This window comes from Podarcis liolepis (genome assembly GCF_965112155.1).
Source record: "Podarcis liolepis genome assembly, chromosome: 5".
Taxonomy (NCBI): Eukaryota; Metazoa; Chordata; class Lepidosauria; order Squamata; family Lacertidae; genus Podarcis; species Podarcis liolepis.
In genome coordinates this window covers 63,543,584-63,564,113 of record NC_139556.1, presented here as the reverse complement: position 1 = coordinate 63,564,113, position 20,530 = coordinate 63,543,584, and the positions used below count along the sequence as shown (strand labels likewise).

At 42.2% G+C, this 20,530-nt stretch overlaps 1 protein-coding gene across 8 annotated transcripts in view; it reads left to right on the top strand.

Moving 5' to 3' along the window:
• Positions 1–2,420: 2,420 nt before the first annotated feature.
• DGKD (diacylglycerol kinase delta) overlaps positions 2,421–20,530 on the top strand; it is a 77,006-nt gene continuing 58,896 nt past the window's right edge. For 3 of the 8 annotated variants that reach the window (XM_083505574.1, XM_083505573.1, XM_083505571.1), the window contains exons 1-2: positions 2,589–2,779; positions 19,203–19,313. In XM_083505574.1, the coding sequence (XP_083361700.1) occupies positions 2,615–2,779; positions 19,203–19,313 (276 nt within the window). In that variant the 5' untranslated portion in view covers positions 2,589–2,614. Of the gene's footprint in view, positions 2,780–14,704; positions 14,981–19,202; positions 19,314–20,530 lie in introns of those variants that run through there. The other 5 variants (XM_083505563.1, XM_083505572.1, XM_083505570.1 and 2 more) reach the window with 5 other exon arrangements.

The following is a 20,530-nucleotide window of genomic DNA, read 5'->3' as shown; positions in this document are numbered from 1 at the left end:
TTTTTATGTCAGTTAACACTGGTCTTCCCTCCCTTTTTTAGAATAAAGAAACGGAATACTTGAGATGATTGTGGTGGTGGTTTTTATTTAAATCAGTTGCCTCACTATAAACATCTAGTTGCAGCATGAAGAGTGAATCCAGTATTATTTGTTTAGAAAATAAAAAACTGCTTAGCATAACAAACCCATGTCCCTGAATTAAATGGAAGGCTGGGGGGGTCCTACTTTGTTTGCTTGAACTTTAAAAAAGGAACAAACTGAAACCATTCACCCTTCAAGAAAGAACTTGAAAGTGCTTCATCTATTACATTTTGTATGTGTTCATATAAAATTATTAAATATGTTGGAGGCAATAAGCATGTGTTTGTATTGATCGGCATTACATCTGTTGGTGTGTGTGAGGGAGCAACAATTGACCACAGCACCTTGCTTTATGTACATATAGTGGCAAATATAGGTTTGCTGCCATTTAACTTGTAATGCAACCATTCTGGGCCTAGTTCCCAGCCATCTCTTATGAAGTAGAGGTATGGAGTATTTTACTGTGCGTAAAATGCAAGAATCTGGAAGAATCTATGTGCTGGTGAATGAGGGCAAGACTGTATTCAGTGCCTTACAAGCCTGATCTATAAAATCCAGTAAAACAGATTATATGTTTGCATGCACTGTTTTTTTAATAGCACATAAATGGAGTGAAAATAATCTTTGTAAAAACAACACAGCATGTCAGTTTTTGTATCTGATCTGTTTGTACTATAAAATGCTGGTCTCCCTAGCTGAGAACCTCCATTTTAGCAGTGGTTTCAAGGGAAATGCTGTGGTTTCAACATATGATGTCAGGTGTGGAGTGGATGTGCAGGGTTTGGGGAAAGTGGCAGTGCAAGCCAAACTGGGACAACTGATAAGCCCTAGCTGATGCCACCATTTCCCCTTTTTATGTTTGGAGGGAAGGTGAGCAGGTTAATGTACACTATAAAGCTGCTATAGTTTACACTATAAACATCTGTCATGGATGCTTTAGTTGAGATTCCTGCATTGTGGGGGGTTGGACTAGATTACCCTTGGGACCCTTCCAACCCCTGGTTCCCAACATGGGGCACACACCTCACAGGGGGGCAATTAGATTTTTAAGGGGGGCAATTTAAGAATTACCGTATTTTTTGCACCATAACACTCACTTTTTTCCTCGCGAAAAGTAAGGGGAAATGTCTGTGCGTGTTATGGAGGGAATGCCTACGGGTGGCGTGCCTACGGATTTTCCTCCTCTAAAAACTACGTGCGTGTTATGGTCAGGTGCATGTTATAGAGCGAAAAATACGGTAGTTATTAACAGTTAATGGCCTTTTAGGCTTCCTCCATGTGAATAGGAGTTCTCTTTTTGAATAATAAGGATTATATGTCACGGGGGGGGGGGTGGAATCAGGATTTTAGAGATGCTTAGGTGGGGCATGGGCAAAAAAAGGTTGGGAACCACTGCTTCCAACTCTTCAATTCTATGGTTCAAGTTTAAGTCTCCGATTCAGAAGTTGTGGTATTCATGGTGTGAACCATACAATGCCTGTTGTGTCAAGTGCCCTTTCATGCTGTTTGATGAATGCCATGTACTTTGTGAAATTCCTACACAGAAGGCACTTCTAACATGCAGCATATGTAATAGCTGCATGCACTGCAAAATAAACATGTATTGGTTGTTGGATGTAATAATCTACAAGCAGGTTTTTTGCCTGCTTTTTCGGTTTTATGTGCTAAAAGATAATGACTTGCAAGTTCTGAAATGAGCATATGAACACAGGGTACAGTGCCATGCCTTCATATATCTATTTTACAGAGGAGCTATTGTAACTATGTGTGTACAAGGCAGTGGGACAATGGAGGTGGCCGTGACATGCTCTGTACCTGAAACCAGAATGATATGGCATGTTTCTGAGGTGGCAGATTACAGGTACAATAACTTCATTTTTAATGCTCCCTTCTGTTTGAAACAAAATGCTGCTGTTAGCAAAAGAAAAGAAAACCCAGAACAAATTCTAGTCCGTTTTATCCACTTTCCCCTCATGCGCTAGGTCTTCTTTAATGTATATTTATTTTCAATATGAACTGAGTTGTAAAGGTTTATCACAGGGGGAGATTTTAAGCCAGGGTGAAGTAAATAAATGGGGCGGGGCTTTATCCCCTGAGTCCTCCTACGCCAGATTCAGATCGATGTGCTGCGACGTTCACTGATGACACGACAATATTTTAACATGGTCAGCAACCCCTCAATGCACCCGCCCTGCAAAAGATGGGCGAGTAGGACGTCTGTTTGCGCGCGCGGGGGCGCATTCTTAATTCCCCGCGTGCGAACTAACAGCCTTCCCGAGAGGCTGCCGCCGTCGCATCCCTTTTCGTCCCCCCTATTCGCTTCAAGCCACTTTAGGGGCCTGAGGAGGTCGCCTCAGGACCAGTGCAGAACCGACCCGCCAGAGGGCGGCCACGTCCGCTGCGGACGCCTCTCCGCTCCCCACAGCAAGCTCCCCGCCCGCCCGCGCGCGCTCCCTCCTCCCTGGCTGCCGGCTTGCACCGCGGCGCTTGCGGCGCTAGGTGGTGCTGCCCGCCCTGCTCCTCACGGTGCAGCATGGCGGCGGCGGCGGCGGGCGCCTCGCAGCCCCAGGCCGGGGCCACCGCCGCTGCCCCTCCGGTGGCGACTGAGGAGTCGTCGGACAGCGAGCCGGAGCAAGAGCCCGGCTCCCCGCAAAAACTCATCCGCAAGGTCTCCACGTCCGGGCAGATCCGCCAGAAGGTGAGCGCTGTAAGGGTCGGGCCTTCAGGGGAGAGGAGGAGGAGGAGGAGGTGGTGGTTATGCGCTTCCCCCTCCCCTCAGCCTTCTTCCCATCCTCCATTTCATTCCCACTCTCTCCTCCCCAGACCAGCCCCGGGTAAACGGCGCTGCCGTGCAGGGCCTGGGCTCTCCAGCAGCCCTTCAGCGCGTTCCCCTAACCCGGCCCTCTCGTCAGCAGCAGGGGTGGCACTTCCATCGCCCTTTGCCCTTCCCCTCATGGTCTATGCCAACCCCCCCCCCCAGTGGCTACTGCGCTTTGCAGGTTTTATTAGGGCCTTCGGCAAAAAAAAATATGCCCGTGGTGGTTGTGGTGGGGAACCCCTCATCCACCTCTTGCATCCTCCCATCTATCCCAGTTGCTAGGTCTCCCAATGAGGGAGGGCGAGAGGGCACACAGGTGAGCAGGGGCCAAGGCAGCAGCTGGTCCTTGCGCTCCCCTGGCATTTCGTCCACCTGAGTGAGCAAGGTGCGGAGGTGGGGCTGGGGGAGAAGATGCTTCTGCTCCTTCTCCCGAGCGAGCGCACCCTTCTTGAGTGGCGCAGGGGTTGGCAGCGTGCTTTGCGACACCCAGAAGGAGAGAGTCAATAGGGGTGGGTGGCTCCGTGCCACCACCCCAACCTTCGCTCTCTGGGTAATGCAGTGGTTGGGATTGGGGCCCAGGGTAGTTGTGTATCTATGTATTTCGTTTACGAACGGCTTCCCGTGGAGGCGGTTTCACCACACAATAAAAAACCATATACAAAACAGCTGCATATATAAAATATAGTATAGGCCCAGCCCTTGCTGTCACACTGAATTGAGGGAGAAGGCAGAGGAGTGAGTGAAGGCAACTGTCCCTGCAAGGAGTCATCATCTCAGCTTTCTTACCCGAACATGCTCTCTCACTCGTATTTCTCAGTGAGTTGTGTGGTGGGCTCAGCTCTAGCCATCCAGAGAGAGAGTGTAAGTAAACCATTTACCTGCACACTATCACACTATCTCTCTCTCTCTGATGTGGCAGTGATACCCCAAATATATTGCCCAGAGGGGCTACTAACTAAGCAGGTGAGAGGTGACAAGGTACTGTCTCTTTCTCCTTCACTCTCCTTATCTAGGTGGTAAGTTAAGAAGCTTCCATGTCACCCAAAGTTAGTGCATCCAACTTTGGTGCAGCCCATATGCAAAGTGTAAGCAACTAAGTGGAGTTGGTGGTCATCTCTGCTATCTTGTCCTCCACTGGGCAGAGGTGGACTTTAAGAAAGAGTAGAAACAGTCATCAAGGGGAGGCACAATCTTTCTCTGGGCAACATGGTGGTTGTGGGGCCTAACAGAGGTATCACTTGGATAGGTGAGCAACTACTGACATTGGTAAGGAGCAATGGTCTCATCTCACCTGGCTGTAAAAGGGCAGGTAAATGAGTTATGTGGAGGTGAGAAGTTATGGTAAGCAGTCATTCCAGAGAGAGAGGGTGGGGTCTTTGCTGGCAGATAATGAGAAGTGAGTGCTCCTTTCAGGTGGCAGCAACTAATGTGACCTCCATACAATGGATACCTAGTGTTCACCCAGCCTAGCAAACAAGCAAGCTTTGTTCCCTGGTAACTGAGAAGGAAGGAAATGGCAGGGGCTCAGGAGGAATGAAGGAGGGGTGTCACCTCACTCTGCCTTGATGGTAGGTCTAGTCCAGCTCAATTCTATTCTCTCTCTCCCTCTTCTGGGTGGTGAAGTGGAAAGGAACAGGTACTTCAGCTCTGCACCCTCTAGGTGTCTTAGGGGCCCAATCTCTACTGCAGCCTAGAAAAAGAGCAGGTGAGTGAGCAGAGGTGGCTCCTTCTTGCAACTGTCACATTTTTGCTTTAAGTCATGAGTGACTCTAGGTCTGTGTGGAGGTGGAGAAGAGAAGGTGTTTCTGCAAAGAGACAAGGAGGAGGGACTCTACCTATCCAAAGGTGATCCAAACCTCCCAAGGGGGTTTCCTTCTGTCAGAGGTGGCAGTTCTTCCTCCGTGAGAGTTGGTCAATTCTCGTGTTCTCTCCCAAAGTACGGTATCTTGGGGCTTTGGCATCTTCCCGACAGTGCTGAGACCTGATGCTAGCCCTATGTCTTTGTCATTCCTCTGCTTCATCAGGATGCTTAGAGCTGCTTAAATGCCCCCACTTAACCCTCCCTAGGCCTTCCTGCAGTGTCCCATACCCATTTTAATTTTACTACCACAAAAACTATTGTTCCTTAATGAATTTGGAAATTTAGAAGAGTGTTGCATCTTGTGCTTTGAACTGTGCATCTGCAGTCCTTGCTGTGTATCTCATGAACATTTCCATTATTCTGGCATGGGTTTGATTATTTTGAATGACCAGCAGCAATTCAGCCAGGGAAGCTTTTCCTATTGCTGCATCTGGTTGCCAGGAAAACCTGCAACCACTGAATTTCTACATGTTGCAACATGGTTATGAAGCCATACTAGAAAAAAAATAGAATCTTATTGGCGTTTCCCCTGGTATCTCTCAGAAGTCTGCAAATAACGGGTTATGTTTCACGTTGTGAACCCAGCATTCGAAATCCCTATTGTGCATCTTGGGAGCATTTGCTGCCTGCAAAGCTTCTGGGATGCTACTTGTATCTTTGACGCAGTGTTATATGTACTTCAACTGGAAGTCTTCATACCATATGGTTGCATAGCAATAAGAGCAAAAATGAAGGATGAAAAAAATCATTGCCTTAAAGGTTCATTACATCATACAATGTCGTGTGACATTGAAATGTCTCAGCAATGTGTTTCACATTCAGGAGGAGAAAAACTCGGCTGGTTCACACATAATGCTAAACCAGGAATGGGGAACCTATTTCCCTCCAGATGTCGTTGGACTGCAACTCCCATCAGTCCCAACTAGCATGGCCTTTGTTCAGAGGTAATGGAAACTGCAACAATCCAACAGCATGGTTTAGTGCTGTGTGCATGATTTGGAATTGGCTGGAGTGAAGTCTTGGGCTCGCTCACCCCTCTCCCTCTGCTACATGGATGAAATAAGGACTTGCACAGTGTTCACGTTTCACTTTCCACTAGTATTTCCTTGTTACGTACAAACCATTGATCTTGGTTTCAAACGTTGATTTTGGTTTCTGCAGAAACTGATGGGCTGCAGAATAGGAGGAAAGAAGAGGCATGGAAATGGGGGTAGTGCCTACTGTAAGAAATGACAGTAGAGGAGGGATGGAAAAGGGTGTGTGCAAAGGGGGAGTTGTAGAAAAAGGAAGGAAGAGTTGGCATAGGTATGGGAGTGAAGATGAAAGCAGGGATACAAAAGGGGCTGCAGAAAAGGAGGGGACGGTGGCTTCATTACTGGGTGAAGGTAAAAAGGGTGCTTGGTAGTTAGAATGTATGGAGGAGGAAGACTCTGGGGTGGACTCTGGGATAGGGGTTGCAGAAAAGGGTGGGGAGAAGGCATGGCTATGAGAGGAAAGGTGAAATTTGGTACAAAATGGGGCTGCAGATTAGAAGTGGAAGGCTGGGATGATTGCTTGATTAGGCACAATATTCAGCAAATGGAAGTGCATTAGTGAGGGAATGGAGAGCAGAGCCCCGTAGTTAACACATATTTGGAGAGAACTCTGTGGGGAAACTGTGGGTTTCAACCAATATTAAGTTTCTGAATGACACATTTTTTTCTTTATTAAGTCTGGAAACAGCCTTAAGTTTAAGATAGAAAAATCACTTCTCATTTCTGCTGCATTGGTCAAACTTATGAATACATAGTATGTATAGATAGATAGGTAGGTAGGTAGGTAGGTAGGTTGGTTGGTTGGTTGGTTGAGAAACAGGAGGAAACCTCATAAAACATGTAGTTAAGCCTACTATTGACATTGTAGTATTAATGCTGAAGTATTTTCTTCCGGGGTACTGATTTAAAGTTACTGGCAGTGCCATCATAAACTGTTAATTGATTACTTGCTTTTTACCTCAGGTAGCCAGATTTTTTGTATATGGAGAGCTGCTATCTATACTTTGGTGATTATGACATTTACATTTGGAGAAAATTCCTGAACTTCATCTTGTTTGAAGATAGACATTTGAAATTCTGCTTCCTTAAATGCTTTTATCATATTTAAATAGTACACTTGAAATGACTCCCTTAGGAATAGGGAAGGATCCAGCAGCCTCAGATTTGGACTCATATTGGTGTGAGTGAGAAAAACAAAGAATGAGCCTTTCCCAATTTAGAATGTTTTAATTGCAGTAATTAGAGATATGAAATGGATGGATACGTTTTATATTTTGCCATAGTTCATATAAGGCCAAACTCCGCTCTGAATTCCCACTTAATCACTTGCCATGATTTGCATCATTTCCTACGTCAATGTGGTTGTAAAAAGCCTAAACACTCTGCTTGTGCTATGTGAATATAAACATTTTAAGTACAAGGATTATAAACAGAAATTGTGTATAGCCATTAAGCTTCCATTGCTTTAATCTAACAAAAACCTCTAGCTAAGCAGTACTGGATTCTCAAGATAACAATTTTAGAATTACCAATTGCTCTATTTTGTGACTTGCTATCTTAATTATGTATACATTTCTTCATTTACTTCCGCTCTAGCTTTTGATCACCTTTTCTTTTCCAATGAGTGATGGAAGACAAATGCATGATTAATGTGTATACTGTGCATGTCATTTTGAGGGTTTTCTTCAAGACTGACTTGGGTTGCTTCCGTACCAGAACTCTTTAATGTTGCTGAGGAATTGCGTTTCTGCAATTAGGTGGTAGTGGAAGTGAGGCAGATTCTTCACAGCACGCAATATAGCATTATGTTATCTAGTATCTTGGCCAAGATACTTCTTTAATGTCTACTCATATAGAAGTTCAGCTAGCTAAGATGCTTTACATTGCTAATAGCAAGCTTCATGTTTGCTGGTTCAGACATGTTACTGCTTTCTGGGAAGTGTGGTTTGGGGATTAATACTCATTTGTTCCCTGTTTAGTTAGCCCCCACCCCCTGACGGTAATATGTGTTAAATTAATGACTTCTCTTCCATTGTAGCTTTTTATCTTTTCTTTCCATTACAGTAAAGTATTGCTGTTTTACTATAATGAAAAGAAAAGAGTGGGGAATGGTGAGAAACCACTAATTTAATGCACACTTTGGGAGTTGGGAAATTGGCCAAATGGGCAATTCAGCACTATTCCTGCAGCTGCACTGGCCAGGGTAGAAATGGAATGGGCTTGAACCTGCAGACGGGAGCTTTCTGTTTAAAGGAACAGTTACCCTTAAAAGCTCTAATTGCATGTTGCCTGTCCATGCTGAACAGGCTGCTGATGCAAAAAGAAAAAGCCACAAGTCGGGCCTGAAAAAACACTGGGCAACAACCCAGAAAACAGTGGAATGTAATAATCTGAGAGTGGTTTGTGAGGATTCCCCATGAGAAGTGAGTGAAGAAAAGATGGCAATTCCAGGGAAAAGGACAACCCCGATGTTAATTTGAGCTTTATAGCTGCTCAGTCACATAAGGTTGACTATTTAAGATATAGGAAGGTTCAACAGGTCCTGAACAATAAAAGAGAAATATGCACATGACAGTATGCTTCCAGTAAACCACAAGAATATATTCTAAACATATATTTCAACATAGGTACCTTAGGTTTGTTCTTGCTGTTACTCTGAACAATTACTGGCCTTGAGGAGTTTCTGGAATTCTAATAGTGTTAGTTCTCAGCTATGAATTTAGTCTCCTAAATCATCCAGTGAGTTACAGTTTAAGTGCTCATTGCAATAAATCTCAAGTGCTAAGGCACTGCTTTGCTTGCATCTCAGCCATTGGCAAGATGATCTAAAGTATCCTGAAGGCCTGAAACATGACTAGCCAGAAGATTCTGTTTTTACTTTAGTTTCTTATTCACGCTCACAAAACAATCAAAGGTTCCTGTTATTTAGCAGTGTGCACTAAAGAACAGGTGGTACCATCCCTAGCTAACAGGACTAGTGGTCAGGGATGATGGGAGTTGTAGTCCCAAAACATCTGGAGGACTGAGTTTGCCTGTGCCTGCTCTAGCATATAACATTGCTGCTTAAGATCCTTTTAGACTAAGCCCAGGCCTTGCTTAGTGATGGAAGCAGTAAACTGAAGGCAGACTGGCTGTGTTAAAGAAAACTGTGAATCTGAAGTACAATACTTTAATAACAGAGTTTTGTGTGAGAGAGAGAGACTCAGTAAAAGCGTAATATTGCATTATACATTAAAAGCTGTACTATTCACTGTACACTATATATAGTGTATAGTGTATATACACTATGCACTATACTAAACTATTCCAGCAGACCTGTAGAGAGAGACAGGATTTTGGGAGAGGTGTTAGGTGTTATTCAGTGTTTCATAACACTGAATTTTGTATTACAGCCTGCTTAGTATTACTCATACTCCTGTCTTTACTGACCTTTTGCTGATGCACAAGCTGGGCTGGAGAGAAAAGGATCAGCAAAGACTCAGATTTTCCCAAAGAGAGTTCACTTTACAAGTTGACACCCATGGCTCTCTGTGTTTTCCAGGTTCCAGGAACCAGAGAAGCATTTCTGTGAATTGATATGAATGTTTAGGAACTAATTGTACAAAGTTAGTTATAGACACAACACTGTCTCCATGTTGCTCCTGACTTCCCTTTAGTCATTGGCTGAGTTTACTTACTATTTGGAATATTTACAAACTACTAAACATTACAAAATACCATAGCAAATGTATAATGACAATAAAAATATAACAAAATAAATCAGATACAACAGTTCATAATAACATAAAAAGAGCCTACTGAATCATGCCAGTGGCTCTTCTAGTCCAGCATCATGTTCTCATGGAGGCCAGCCAGATGCCTGTAGGAAATCTGCAAGCAGGATTGGAGGACTAGAGCACTCTCCCTGCTTGTGGTTTCCAGCAACTGGTATTCAAAAGCATTTCTGCCTTCACATTTTCAAAAGGGGAATCTGATGCTGCCCACAAGTATCTGGAAAAGCCTATCGAGAAACCCTGTGGAAGTAGGAAATATTTTCGCATCAACACAATATATACAATATATGTTGGAGCTTGTCTAACTTAAATGGGCAATGTGTTGCAGAAGCCAGGTTCCATTGCATTGAGGTTGTCATGTTGTCACACCATGGCTGAGATGCATAGATGTGAGGCCAGGGATCTTCTCCGTGCAGATCACGTGTTCTGTAAGTGTGTCTTAGCCGTGGTTCAAAATAGAGGGTAGGATTGTATCCTAAGCATCAATTACCCATCTAGAATGTGGGAATAATGATTACTTCCCTTGCATGGGAAGGTAAATATTATGAAACATTTAGTGCATTAAAATATATAAATGAGAAATGTGAATGCAGATTTTTAAATAAAATTAAACCAGTATTAATTATGTTGCATAATATTTTACAATCTGCAGTATTTTGCTGCTTTAGAATTCACTGTGTTTTCTGGCGCTTATGTTGTTTTATTAAGAAGAAGTCTTCTTTACATCATTACTTTGTCCTATTTTTAACAGTGCGGTTTACCTGTAGTTTGCAGTGCAACAGGACGTGGTGAGGACCAGCAGCAATAAAGACCTTAAAAATAGTTGCCAGCTAGCTAAAAATAGAAATGTGAGACAAAGTAGTTCAGACAATATATTTTATTTAAACTGCTGTATGTGTCTTGTTGACCAGGGCTAATGAAGCAATGACACATTCAGTCATATTTGCTCCAGATTTTCTCAAATGGTTCCTCTTCTGTAGAAGTATATTTTCAATTCATGATTAGAAAGTGGAAAAAATGACCAGATGCAGGCATAATATGAAACCGTGGTATGTGCTAACCATAGTCAAGTATCCATTGTTTGAGCTTCCAGATGTGTAGCAGGCAAACCATGGTTGCTTGTATGCTTGTTTCCCACTTGTTTCCCACTGGCTCAGCATCCAGCTTCACAAGTTCACTCCTGCCTCCTTGTTGTAGCAGCCTTTTGAGGCAAAGCAATGATCCTAATTGATTTGTTAATAGTATATGAATTCAGACATAACAACAAACCACAGAGGACCTTTTCAGTAGTCCCATTTTCTCCCTGGTTTGTGGAATGCTTCACCTGGTGAGACCCACCTAGTGCAGACTTTGTCATTTTTTCAGCCCCAGGTCAAGATGTTTCTCTACTCCCAGGTGTTTGATGTGCTAATGGTGATTTCCTCATCCATTAACATTATGCATAACATGCACCTGCATTATGTGCAGCTCAATTAATGTTTTCAGGGCACATTACAATCATTTGGAACTTGACATCCTTCAGAACGGATTCACTGACTAGTTTAAAGTGTTTTGGTGCCTCTTCAGAAGGTTATCAACTTGCACACCTGAAAAAGAAACATGAAAATTTATGTATTTAGCATTTATGTTATATAAGAAATAAATAATGAATGCTTACAGACAGCTCACCCCATCGTGGGGATTCGAACCGCCAACCTTCTGATCAGCAAGTCCTAGGCTCTGTGGTTTAGACCACAGTGCCACCTGCGTTCCTACTAACCATGCCCTTACTACCATAACAAACAAACTAGTAGGGAGTTTGGGGACAGTTCAGTTGAGGAAACAATTCCCTAAAATATTCTTTGATTTGTTCAAATGGGCAGTAGACAGTTGTAATATTTTGCTGCTACATGGGTACTCCAATAAAAATGCACCTAGTTTTCTGGTCTTGTGCTTTGCCACTCACTGTAGCACAATTCCATAATTCCAAACTATTTTTAACAACAGCAACAAAAAATTAAAGCCTGCAGCACAGGGCAAGAGGCCTTACAGGATTAGAGCCAGAACCTACACATGTTTATTCAGAAGTAAACACTGCTATTTTTAGTGGAATCTCTCCTTTCTAATCCTAGACATGTGGTTTGGGGAGAACAGAATTCTCATGTGCCTCTTGTTTTGCAGTGTCCCTTCCATTTGAAGTTCTAAGCGCCTCAAGACATTTACTTATTTTACAAAATGTGTAATATTAGAATTGTGTTCTTCAGGGGAAAGGACCTGCATTGCGGGACAAGAAACAGCTCTGTAACTGAATCTGTAAAGTTTGTGATAGAGAAAGGAGGGATTTTCCCAGCATATCATTTCACCTACCCCAAGGTCAGCTCCTCCCAATGTGGCTCAAAATTCGAAATTTTTCTGACCACAACTGCAGAGATGTTGCTCTTCTATTTCACTCCTTTACTCAAAGTCAGATTTTTTTGATAAGAAAAAAGATGAATGAGCACTGGGAAAATGTATGTTTATGGAATGATGACTGCATCATGTGGACCCCCTGTTAAATATGAGTTAACAAGCCATAGCAATTGCACAGTAAACGTTGTCTGGAAGCAGACATTATTTATTTTTATGTTCACAAATGGATTCCTCCAAACTCACAAACAACATGGGGTTGGATCCAGACTTGCATTTCTGTGAACAAAAACAGAAGAGACTGAGCTTTGGTGAAGGCTCCTGCTGGAGGAAGGAGGGAAGACAACTTTCTCTTATAGTCCAAAACTCCACCTCCCATGCTGTTCTTGCCAGAGCATGTTTTCAGGGGTCTGCAGAGGAAAGGGGGAATCTGCAAAAATTGCTTCTCCTCCAGCACAGCATCTTGTGGAGTTCTATCCATAGCTAGTCTGGATCCTGCTCATAGTGTGCATTCTCATTCCTTAATATGGAAAAAAATAAATATGGAAATACCAAAAAAAAGCTGCCACCGGATTAATTTCATTTGTAGTACATCTTCCAAGATGTCATCATATCTGAAATCTAATATTTAACTTATCTTTACCCCACTGCAAAAAGGGACATTCTTATCATAATTTCAGTTAGTATGCTAACTGTGAGTCTCCTTTAAAGATTATGTGATGCTTAGAGTAATGATTCCTCATTGCCTGAAGACTTAGTGATAGCTTGAGAATTAGTTGATGAGTATAAATCCCATGCAGCCTCTGTCTCTTGGTCCACATAGGCCACTAAGCTAACAGAAAGGGGAAAGAAAGCTGTTTTCATGACTGCAGTTGAAAGCTAGTGAGGTGTATGTAGTTGCTGCAGTGTTGGACTTGGATGTGGAAAACCCAAATTCAGAACCACACATGGTTACAGTGTTCAGTGGGTAACTTGGTGCAAGTTACAATGTCTGAGCCAGTTTACTTTAAAGGGTTGTTCTGAGGACAAAGCATATCTCCAAGCCCCCGGGGTCCATAAGTTTTGGCTGGTCTTGCTGGCCATGCCAAAAATTGTAGTCTCCAGCTCATCCACCCTAATTTTTTCCTGAGTGGCAGAAGCTTGGTGGTGGGGGAAAGTGTGTGCTTTTGCATGCAGCATCCCAGAAGTGCTTTGTAGTGGCATCCATTCATTCTTGAAGATAAGGCCACTGTGGAATGTGTGTTACTGAGTGCCAGTGCTCAAAGGTACACAGAGCACCCTCAGGTCACAGTGCCTAATACTCCCACTCCCCACCTTTCCTGCTCCAAAGCAGGAATACAGGAGTGGAAAGTAATTACTGGTTTGGCCCTGTGTAGCTAAGGATCTTCAGGAACCTTCCCCTTGGAGGTGCAGGACAATCCCCAGCCTTCCTTGCACCTTTGGAAATGACAGGGATTGCCACACAACCGCCTGAATGATTCCACCCACTTCTACATCTAGGTGGAAGGCTTGCTGCTCACCATGCATGCCAGAGGCAGTACTTATTGAAGTATGTTCACTTTTTAACACACTTATTCACAACTTTGGTGTATTCTCAGTTTCATTTTACACATCTATCACACGTGTTTGAATGGACAGGCGCTTCTTAAAACATGGTTGTTTAGATATTAGTACAGTAGTCTTTTTGTTGTTGTTGACTTCAGGGTTAGTGTTTGGCTGGAAAATGAATAGGTTTCAGCTGTCAGTTGGAATACAGAATCTGCCACCCCCTTTCTACAACTCTCCCTCTTATCACTACAATGTTGCCTCTACATTAGCTGGACAAGCAAAGTCCTGCAACTCAACTGGATATTGTTGATAAGATGTGTATAGCCAGTAATATGTACACGGGTCTACAAAAACCACCAGCTGAATCAGAGCCATCTGACTTGGTTAAGTTTAAGATTATCCTGATGACTCCTGTGCAGATGGCAGAAAGTGGGACCTCATGGATCTGTAATAATAAAAGAAAGAAAGTAACCATAGATCCTGCGCATTGTCAGGAAGTGGTAGAAGGCACAAATCCCATGCAGCCTCTGTCTTTTGGTTCACATAGGTCACTCAGCTGCCAGCAAGGGGAAAGAAAGCAGTTTGAACAACTCTTTGCAACTACTCATTCCTCTTTTAAGGAGTCATTGCATCCTTTGGGAGGGAAGTGAGGTTATTGAATTCCAAATTAATTCCTGGTAATTGTTTTAACTTTCAGTTGACTAGTACATGCATTTATTCCCAGTAATGATGCAGATAATTAAAATATCATTGCTTCATATGACTGACTGGTTGCTATGGGATTTAAGAATAAATTCCTATAATAAGACAGTTTATTTTTGAGTGAGGAGGCAGAATAAGATTTCTCCCTTTATCCATTTGCTGTGGATCACTGTTCACGTAATAATACATGACCAGATGTTGAAGATAGATTCTAAGTTCTTGTAAGGATTGTAAAGGGAGGATAAGGAAAATGTCACGTTGCTTTCAACCGTTACCATTTCATCAGATCTCATTGCTCAGAAGCATTCACCAGTATCAGAAGGACTGAGCAATATGCTAGCTGGGAAGTGAACATCAAGCCAAAGAAAAGCAGCAATGCTTGAAAAAGAAAACATGCTATAAAGTCATCTTGATCTTATCTCAAGCCCTTTCCGCCCAAACCCACCAAAGTCTTTACTAAGCTGTCTGCCTATAAATAGAACAGCAGCTCTCTTGCAGAGATGGGCAGCTGTAAACTACAGGCTTTTTCTCTCCCCCAGCAGCATCTGTGTTGTGTGAGAGGCAGCCCAACAACTATGTCAGGTTTTTGGGTTGTTTTTTTTGCTAGCCTTTCATGTTTAAGTCGTGTACCTATGAGGTTCCTGTAGATAGTCTAATGCAGGAAAATGCATTGGTTTACTTTGGGGGACAAGAATGTTGGCAACCTTTTTGGGTGGTGTTGTTTTCTTTGAAAGAGCATTCTTTAAAAGAGATGGAGGAGTGCTCATCATTTGCACAGGTGAGTTTGTTCTGTAGGTATGAATTCAGTCCCTGAATAGACTGGAAACAGGGTTGGGGTATCAGTTCACAAATATATGAATAAAAAGAATAGAATGGGAATTGAGTACAGAGCATCAGTCTTACAAACTTGTGCTTAAACTGCAGGTTGATTAAATACAAAATCAAACCAGCAGTCTGCTGGTTGAACCTGAAATATTTCTTTGGTCAGGATGCGTTGGTAGGAAAGTTCCAGAAAACAAGCTAAACTGTATAATTTAGGATCTGTTGTTACCCTTTGGGAGGCTGATATTTGTTTCTATTTTAGTTCATCAAATCATGAACCATTCAGTTGTACTCCCAGTAGTTCTTCAAACTATTATTCATGTTTACCACACAAACCTTGCCTATATTTAGCCTGTTTTTAATTCTTTGGACTATTGAATAATAAATTTCAGTTGTTTCTTTAAGAGCCTCAGTGGCATTTATCTTCTTATTCTGCAGACCAAGTTTGGGACTCTGCATAATTTCCTGAAGCCACATATTCACAGGATCTCACCAATAAAAATTATCAAGATTTCTGCCCAATACTTTTTCTTTTCTTTTCTGGAAGATATCCATTTTTTTCATGAGTGTAGGGTATGAACTAGGAGATGTGTTCAAACTTGCCATAGTAGCATCTCTGTAACTCACCTGATACCTCATGGAACTCACAAAATGGCAGTTCCACCTCCAGTAGCCTATCACTTTCATTCTTTGATGTAGAGTCCATCACTGCCACTTTTTCAGTTCTTTCATTTACTTTCAGCTCATTATCTTTCTAGGAGTAGCAGTTTGAAGGCACAAACTCTCCTGATCACTTAGGACTCTCCCTAATTTTATTTATCGTCTTTGATATTGTAGAGCTCTTGTGAAACTCCTCTGCCATGCTGTGACTGATTTGAGACAGGTATAGGAAAATTAGGTATGGTTAAGCTTAGCTGTTCTTCTGCTTCTTCCCTGTAGTGCATCAATTGGCTCCCTTGCTTGAGTCATATGAGCTGGGTTTTTTTGTAGAGCACCTGAGCTTTGATTGTGGCATGCCATTATGTGGACTGACTTGTGGGAGGTACTTATGATCCTTTTTGATCCCTTTCAGTTTTTACTGGAGGTAGGAAGATGGGCTTGCTGAGCCAGTGTGGTGTAGTGATTAAGAGCAGTGGACTCGTAATCTGGTGAACTGTGTTCGATTCCCTGCTCCTCCACATGCAGCTGCTGGGTGACCTTGGGCTAGTCACACGTCTTTGAAGTCTCTCAGCCTCACTCACTTCACAGAGTGTTTGTTGTGGTGGAGGAAGGGAAAGGAGATTGTTAGTCGCTTTGAGACTCCTTAGGATAGTGATAAAGTGGGATATCAAATCCAAACTCCTCCTCCTCCTCCTCCTCCTCTTCTTCTTCAATTTTCGGATTTCTGCTTTGCGAGGTGCTGAAGTATCAATTCCTGAGGCTGTGGGGGATGGAGGCAGAACCTTTCTGTATGGAAACCATGCTTTGATACACTTTATTTATTTACCCCAATTATTATGCTAAAACGTTTTGAGGACTCCAGTGATTTTATTTATTTATACAAAATATATTGTCCACTCTTTGTTAAAACAATCCCAGAGCAGGTTATAATATAAAAGTAAATACATAATACACAAGGATTGATATCTAACATTAGTTACATTCAAAGTAGAGTCACTGAAATCAGTGAACTTAAATCCATTGATTTCAGCAGAACTGCTCTGAGTATGACTTAGTTGGATATTGCTTTATAAAAGTATAGCATTATAATGAAATACAGTAGTTCAGTAAATCAAGGAGGGCAAGCTGCCCAGCTCCAAATCCAGTTTAGCTACAGGCTGGATGGATAAATGAGTTGTTAACTGACACTGAAAACCTATTTGGGTTGGTGTGGTACCTTTACCTTTACCTTAGTCAAATATGTGAGAGGAGAGCATTCCACAGTTAAGGTGCCAATATTGAGTGATTCCATCCTCCAGAGATTATTGGTTCTATCTTCCTATATTATTTTAGAATTTACTTGTCTGCAAATTGTTTTGTATTTTTCTCTGTAAAGTGTGTGGTAAGTGTGTTGTACCAAACCTTTCCTATTTCCTCACTGTATATCTGTTGAATCTCACTGAAAGTCATAGGAAAACAGTAAAAATTTCTCTCGCAATTTCACTTTATAGTTCAGGTCATTCTGATTTTGAAGAGAGAAGTTCCATGCTAGGCCAAGATGACATTTTTTGGCATATAGCATTTTGCTGATGAACAGCAGTTTGGCAAAGGAAAATATGAAAAAGCATAAATAAATGCAAGTGTTAGGGAGGGGGCAGGCACTTTAAGTTAAGACATCCTATGATTGCAAATAGACACTTGCCTAATAATCTGTGGTGAACAGGAATTGCCTCTGACCAGCTAGGAAGGAAAGCTTTTGCAAGTTGGAAAAAACTTGACTTTTGATTTCTAACAAGTAACTAACAAAGGTTTTGGGGGGCAATCTGACTTTTCAGCAGACTTAGCTACTTCAGCTTTTAATATCTCTTGAAGAATTTTCAAATCACTCAAGTGGGATGTTAAGTTAGTAGGGACTGTATAACAAGGTCATTATTGTATCTTGATTGTCATACTGGCTTCCAGTGAATACATTTAAGAACACTGCTGTGCTCTATATACAGTATGTTGCTTTTGTAGCCTTTGGTTACAGAACGACCTAACGGACAGCTTTATGATATCCCTGCAGCAGTTTCTCCTAATGATGTTTTCCTACATTGAACTACTTGAAGTACTTGTAGATGGTGCTTTCCTTGGAAAAGGGGCGTATTAAATGGAGCATTAAAACCCCATATTATGACACTTGCTACTGGCAGGAGCTATGTATTTGTAGTGAATTAAAGCTCCAACCTTTGCTTTCGTTTTGTAGTCCTTCAGTTATTGTTAAGATTCTGTGTTGGTAGCATTTTAATGTATCTTTTGGTATTTATTACATTCTTCAGCTGGGTTAACAAATGTGTATCATAAAGAGCAACTAAATGAATGTCAGCTAAACATAGCCTTGTAGCCTGGATATGCATATTATGTGAATGATAGTGTGTGGGGCTAGATGTGGAGCAGTGAGAAAATGTCCAGAACTGTGTGTAGACAGACTTGGCACTTTAGCCTTGGGAAATGGCAGCCAGCCAGCCAGTAAGCAGTGAGTCAGAGCCAAGAGTATCTGAAAAAAAATACCAAATATAAAAGCTGGAAGGATTATTCCTGTCTTTTTATTACTGCCCTCCACACACCCTTAAATATGCAGACTGTTTCCTGTGGTAGTCAGATGCTGATAGCTTTACAGGAGACAGGCTCCTGTGTGCTCACTTTAGTCAAACAGGTGAGATCAGAGCCGTAATTGGACAGGACAGAGCTCTGACTTCAGACACTGAGGTTTTTCTTAAAATGTTTGCTGTATCTTCATCAAAGCTTGATAAGATCACCTTGACTAGTTTGAAGAATTGTATCCTTCTCACACCAAGATAATATCTCTCTCACACAGGAAAGGAATCTCTGCACTGTGTGTTTGACTGTTGTTTATTGCACTTGGGTATAGATAAGATCAGCAGCTCAGTTTTATGAATGTGTTGGATATTTCCAGCAGAGGGCAGTCAAACAATAAAGAATATTGATATCAAAGCCAGTACTTTCCTTCTTTTTGTGGTTGGGGAGGGGTAAAATCAGAAAAATGGGCTGTTCATAAAGAAATGCTTCATGAGTGCAGAGGAGGGTGACCAAGGTGATCAAAGGTCTGGAAACTAAGCCCTATGAGGAACAGTTGAGGAGACTGGGTAGCCTGGAAAAGAGGAGACTGATAGGAGATAGATATCCATCTTCACATATCTAAAGGGCTCTCACATGGAAGATGGAGCAAGCTTGTTTTCTCCTGCTCCAGAGGCTAGGACCCAAACCAGTGGATTCAAGTTACAAGAAAGAGGGTTCCAACTAAACATCAGGAAGAACCTTCTGACGGTAAGAGCTGTTCAGCAGTGGAATGGACTCCCATGTAAGATGGTAGACTCTTTCATTAGAGGTTTTTAGGCAGAGGTTGGCTGGCCCTATGTCCTGGATGCTTTGCTTGAGATCCCTACTTTTCAGGGTGTTGGACAAGATGATGACCCCTGGGGTCCCTTCTAACTCTACAATTCTTTGATTCTATGACTTGATATTTTCTTGACTTCTAGACTATTATAAAAGAGGGCATGCTGATGAAACAGACCAGCTCATTTCAGCGCTGGAAGAGACGTTACTTCAAATTGCGAGGACGAACTCTATACTATGCCAAAACAGCAAAGGTATGTGGCTGTCCATGAAATTATGGGAGGGTAGTAAGGAATAGGACTCATCCAGTTTGTATGACTACAGCACAAGGGTTACTAGCTACTAAGAGTGCTTACTCTCACAAACCTGCTACTTAGGAGTTCAGGGAAGTTTTTAATGATTTTTGGTATTTGTGGAAGCCGCCCAGAGTGGCTGGGGAAACCCAGCCAGATGGGCGGGGTACAAATAATAAATTATTATTATTATTATTTATTAGGAGTTCATAATTGTTGCTTTACTTTGGTAAAACTATTAACTATTCTAAAATAGGAACTGGTTATTCCTTACTTAAGTACTGATAGATTGTTTTTCTTTGTTTCCATGAGGGCTAGAAACACAGGAAGCTGCCTTATACAGAGTCAAGTCATTGGACTATCTAGCTTTGTGTTGTCTACACTGACAGGCAGCAGATGAAGTCTCTCTCAGACCTACTTGGAGATGTTGGGGATTGAGCCTGGGTCCTTCTGAATGCAAAGCAGATGCTTTACCACTGAGCAGAACATTGATGCCAAAATTATTACAAAGATATGATTAAATAATAAAAACTGGCATCATATTTCTATATGTAGTAGAAGTTCTACATATATTAAAGGGGGCCTATATTGCTAAGAGCGAAAGGAGGCTGGATCTCCCCAAAGTTTTTTTCTACATAACATTGGTTGACACTGATCCTAACACCCATAGGATCAGAAAGGATAGGTGTCTCTTGTGACTGGATAGTGAAAGCACTTGATATACTGTACATGGATTTCACTGAGAAAGTTAGTACTCAAAAGAGCCTCAGCCAAAACTATGTATACCAAGTGTGTCCATTACCAAGCCCAAGGATCATTTTGCTGCTTTCTCTCTTGTTTTATTTTCTGCCCCTTGCTTTTATCTTCTCAGCAGAGATCCTCAATAGCAGAGGATTAGGGTGAGGATTAGGATTCAGCCAGAAGGAGATTTTCCCTGCTCCCTCCCTTGGTAGGTCATATTGACTCACCTGTCAAGCACCTGATGTTACTGTTATGTCAGGTCACCTGCTTCTCCTTTGCAGTGTGACTTGAGTTCAAGCCAGGATGCAAGGAAAAAGGTTCATTTGCACATGCAGGTTGGGTTTAAGACATGTTTACAAAGAAGCCCTTCTTGCAAGTAGGGGTTGCCTGCATGTTTGGCACCAAGGGCTGCTTGTGTTTGGCACCAAATTTAAAAG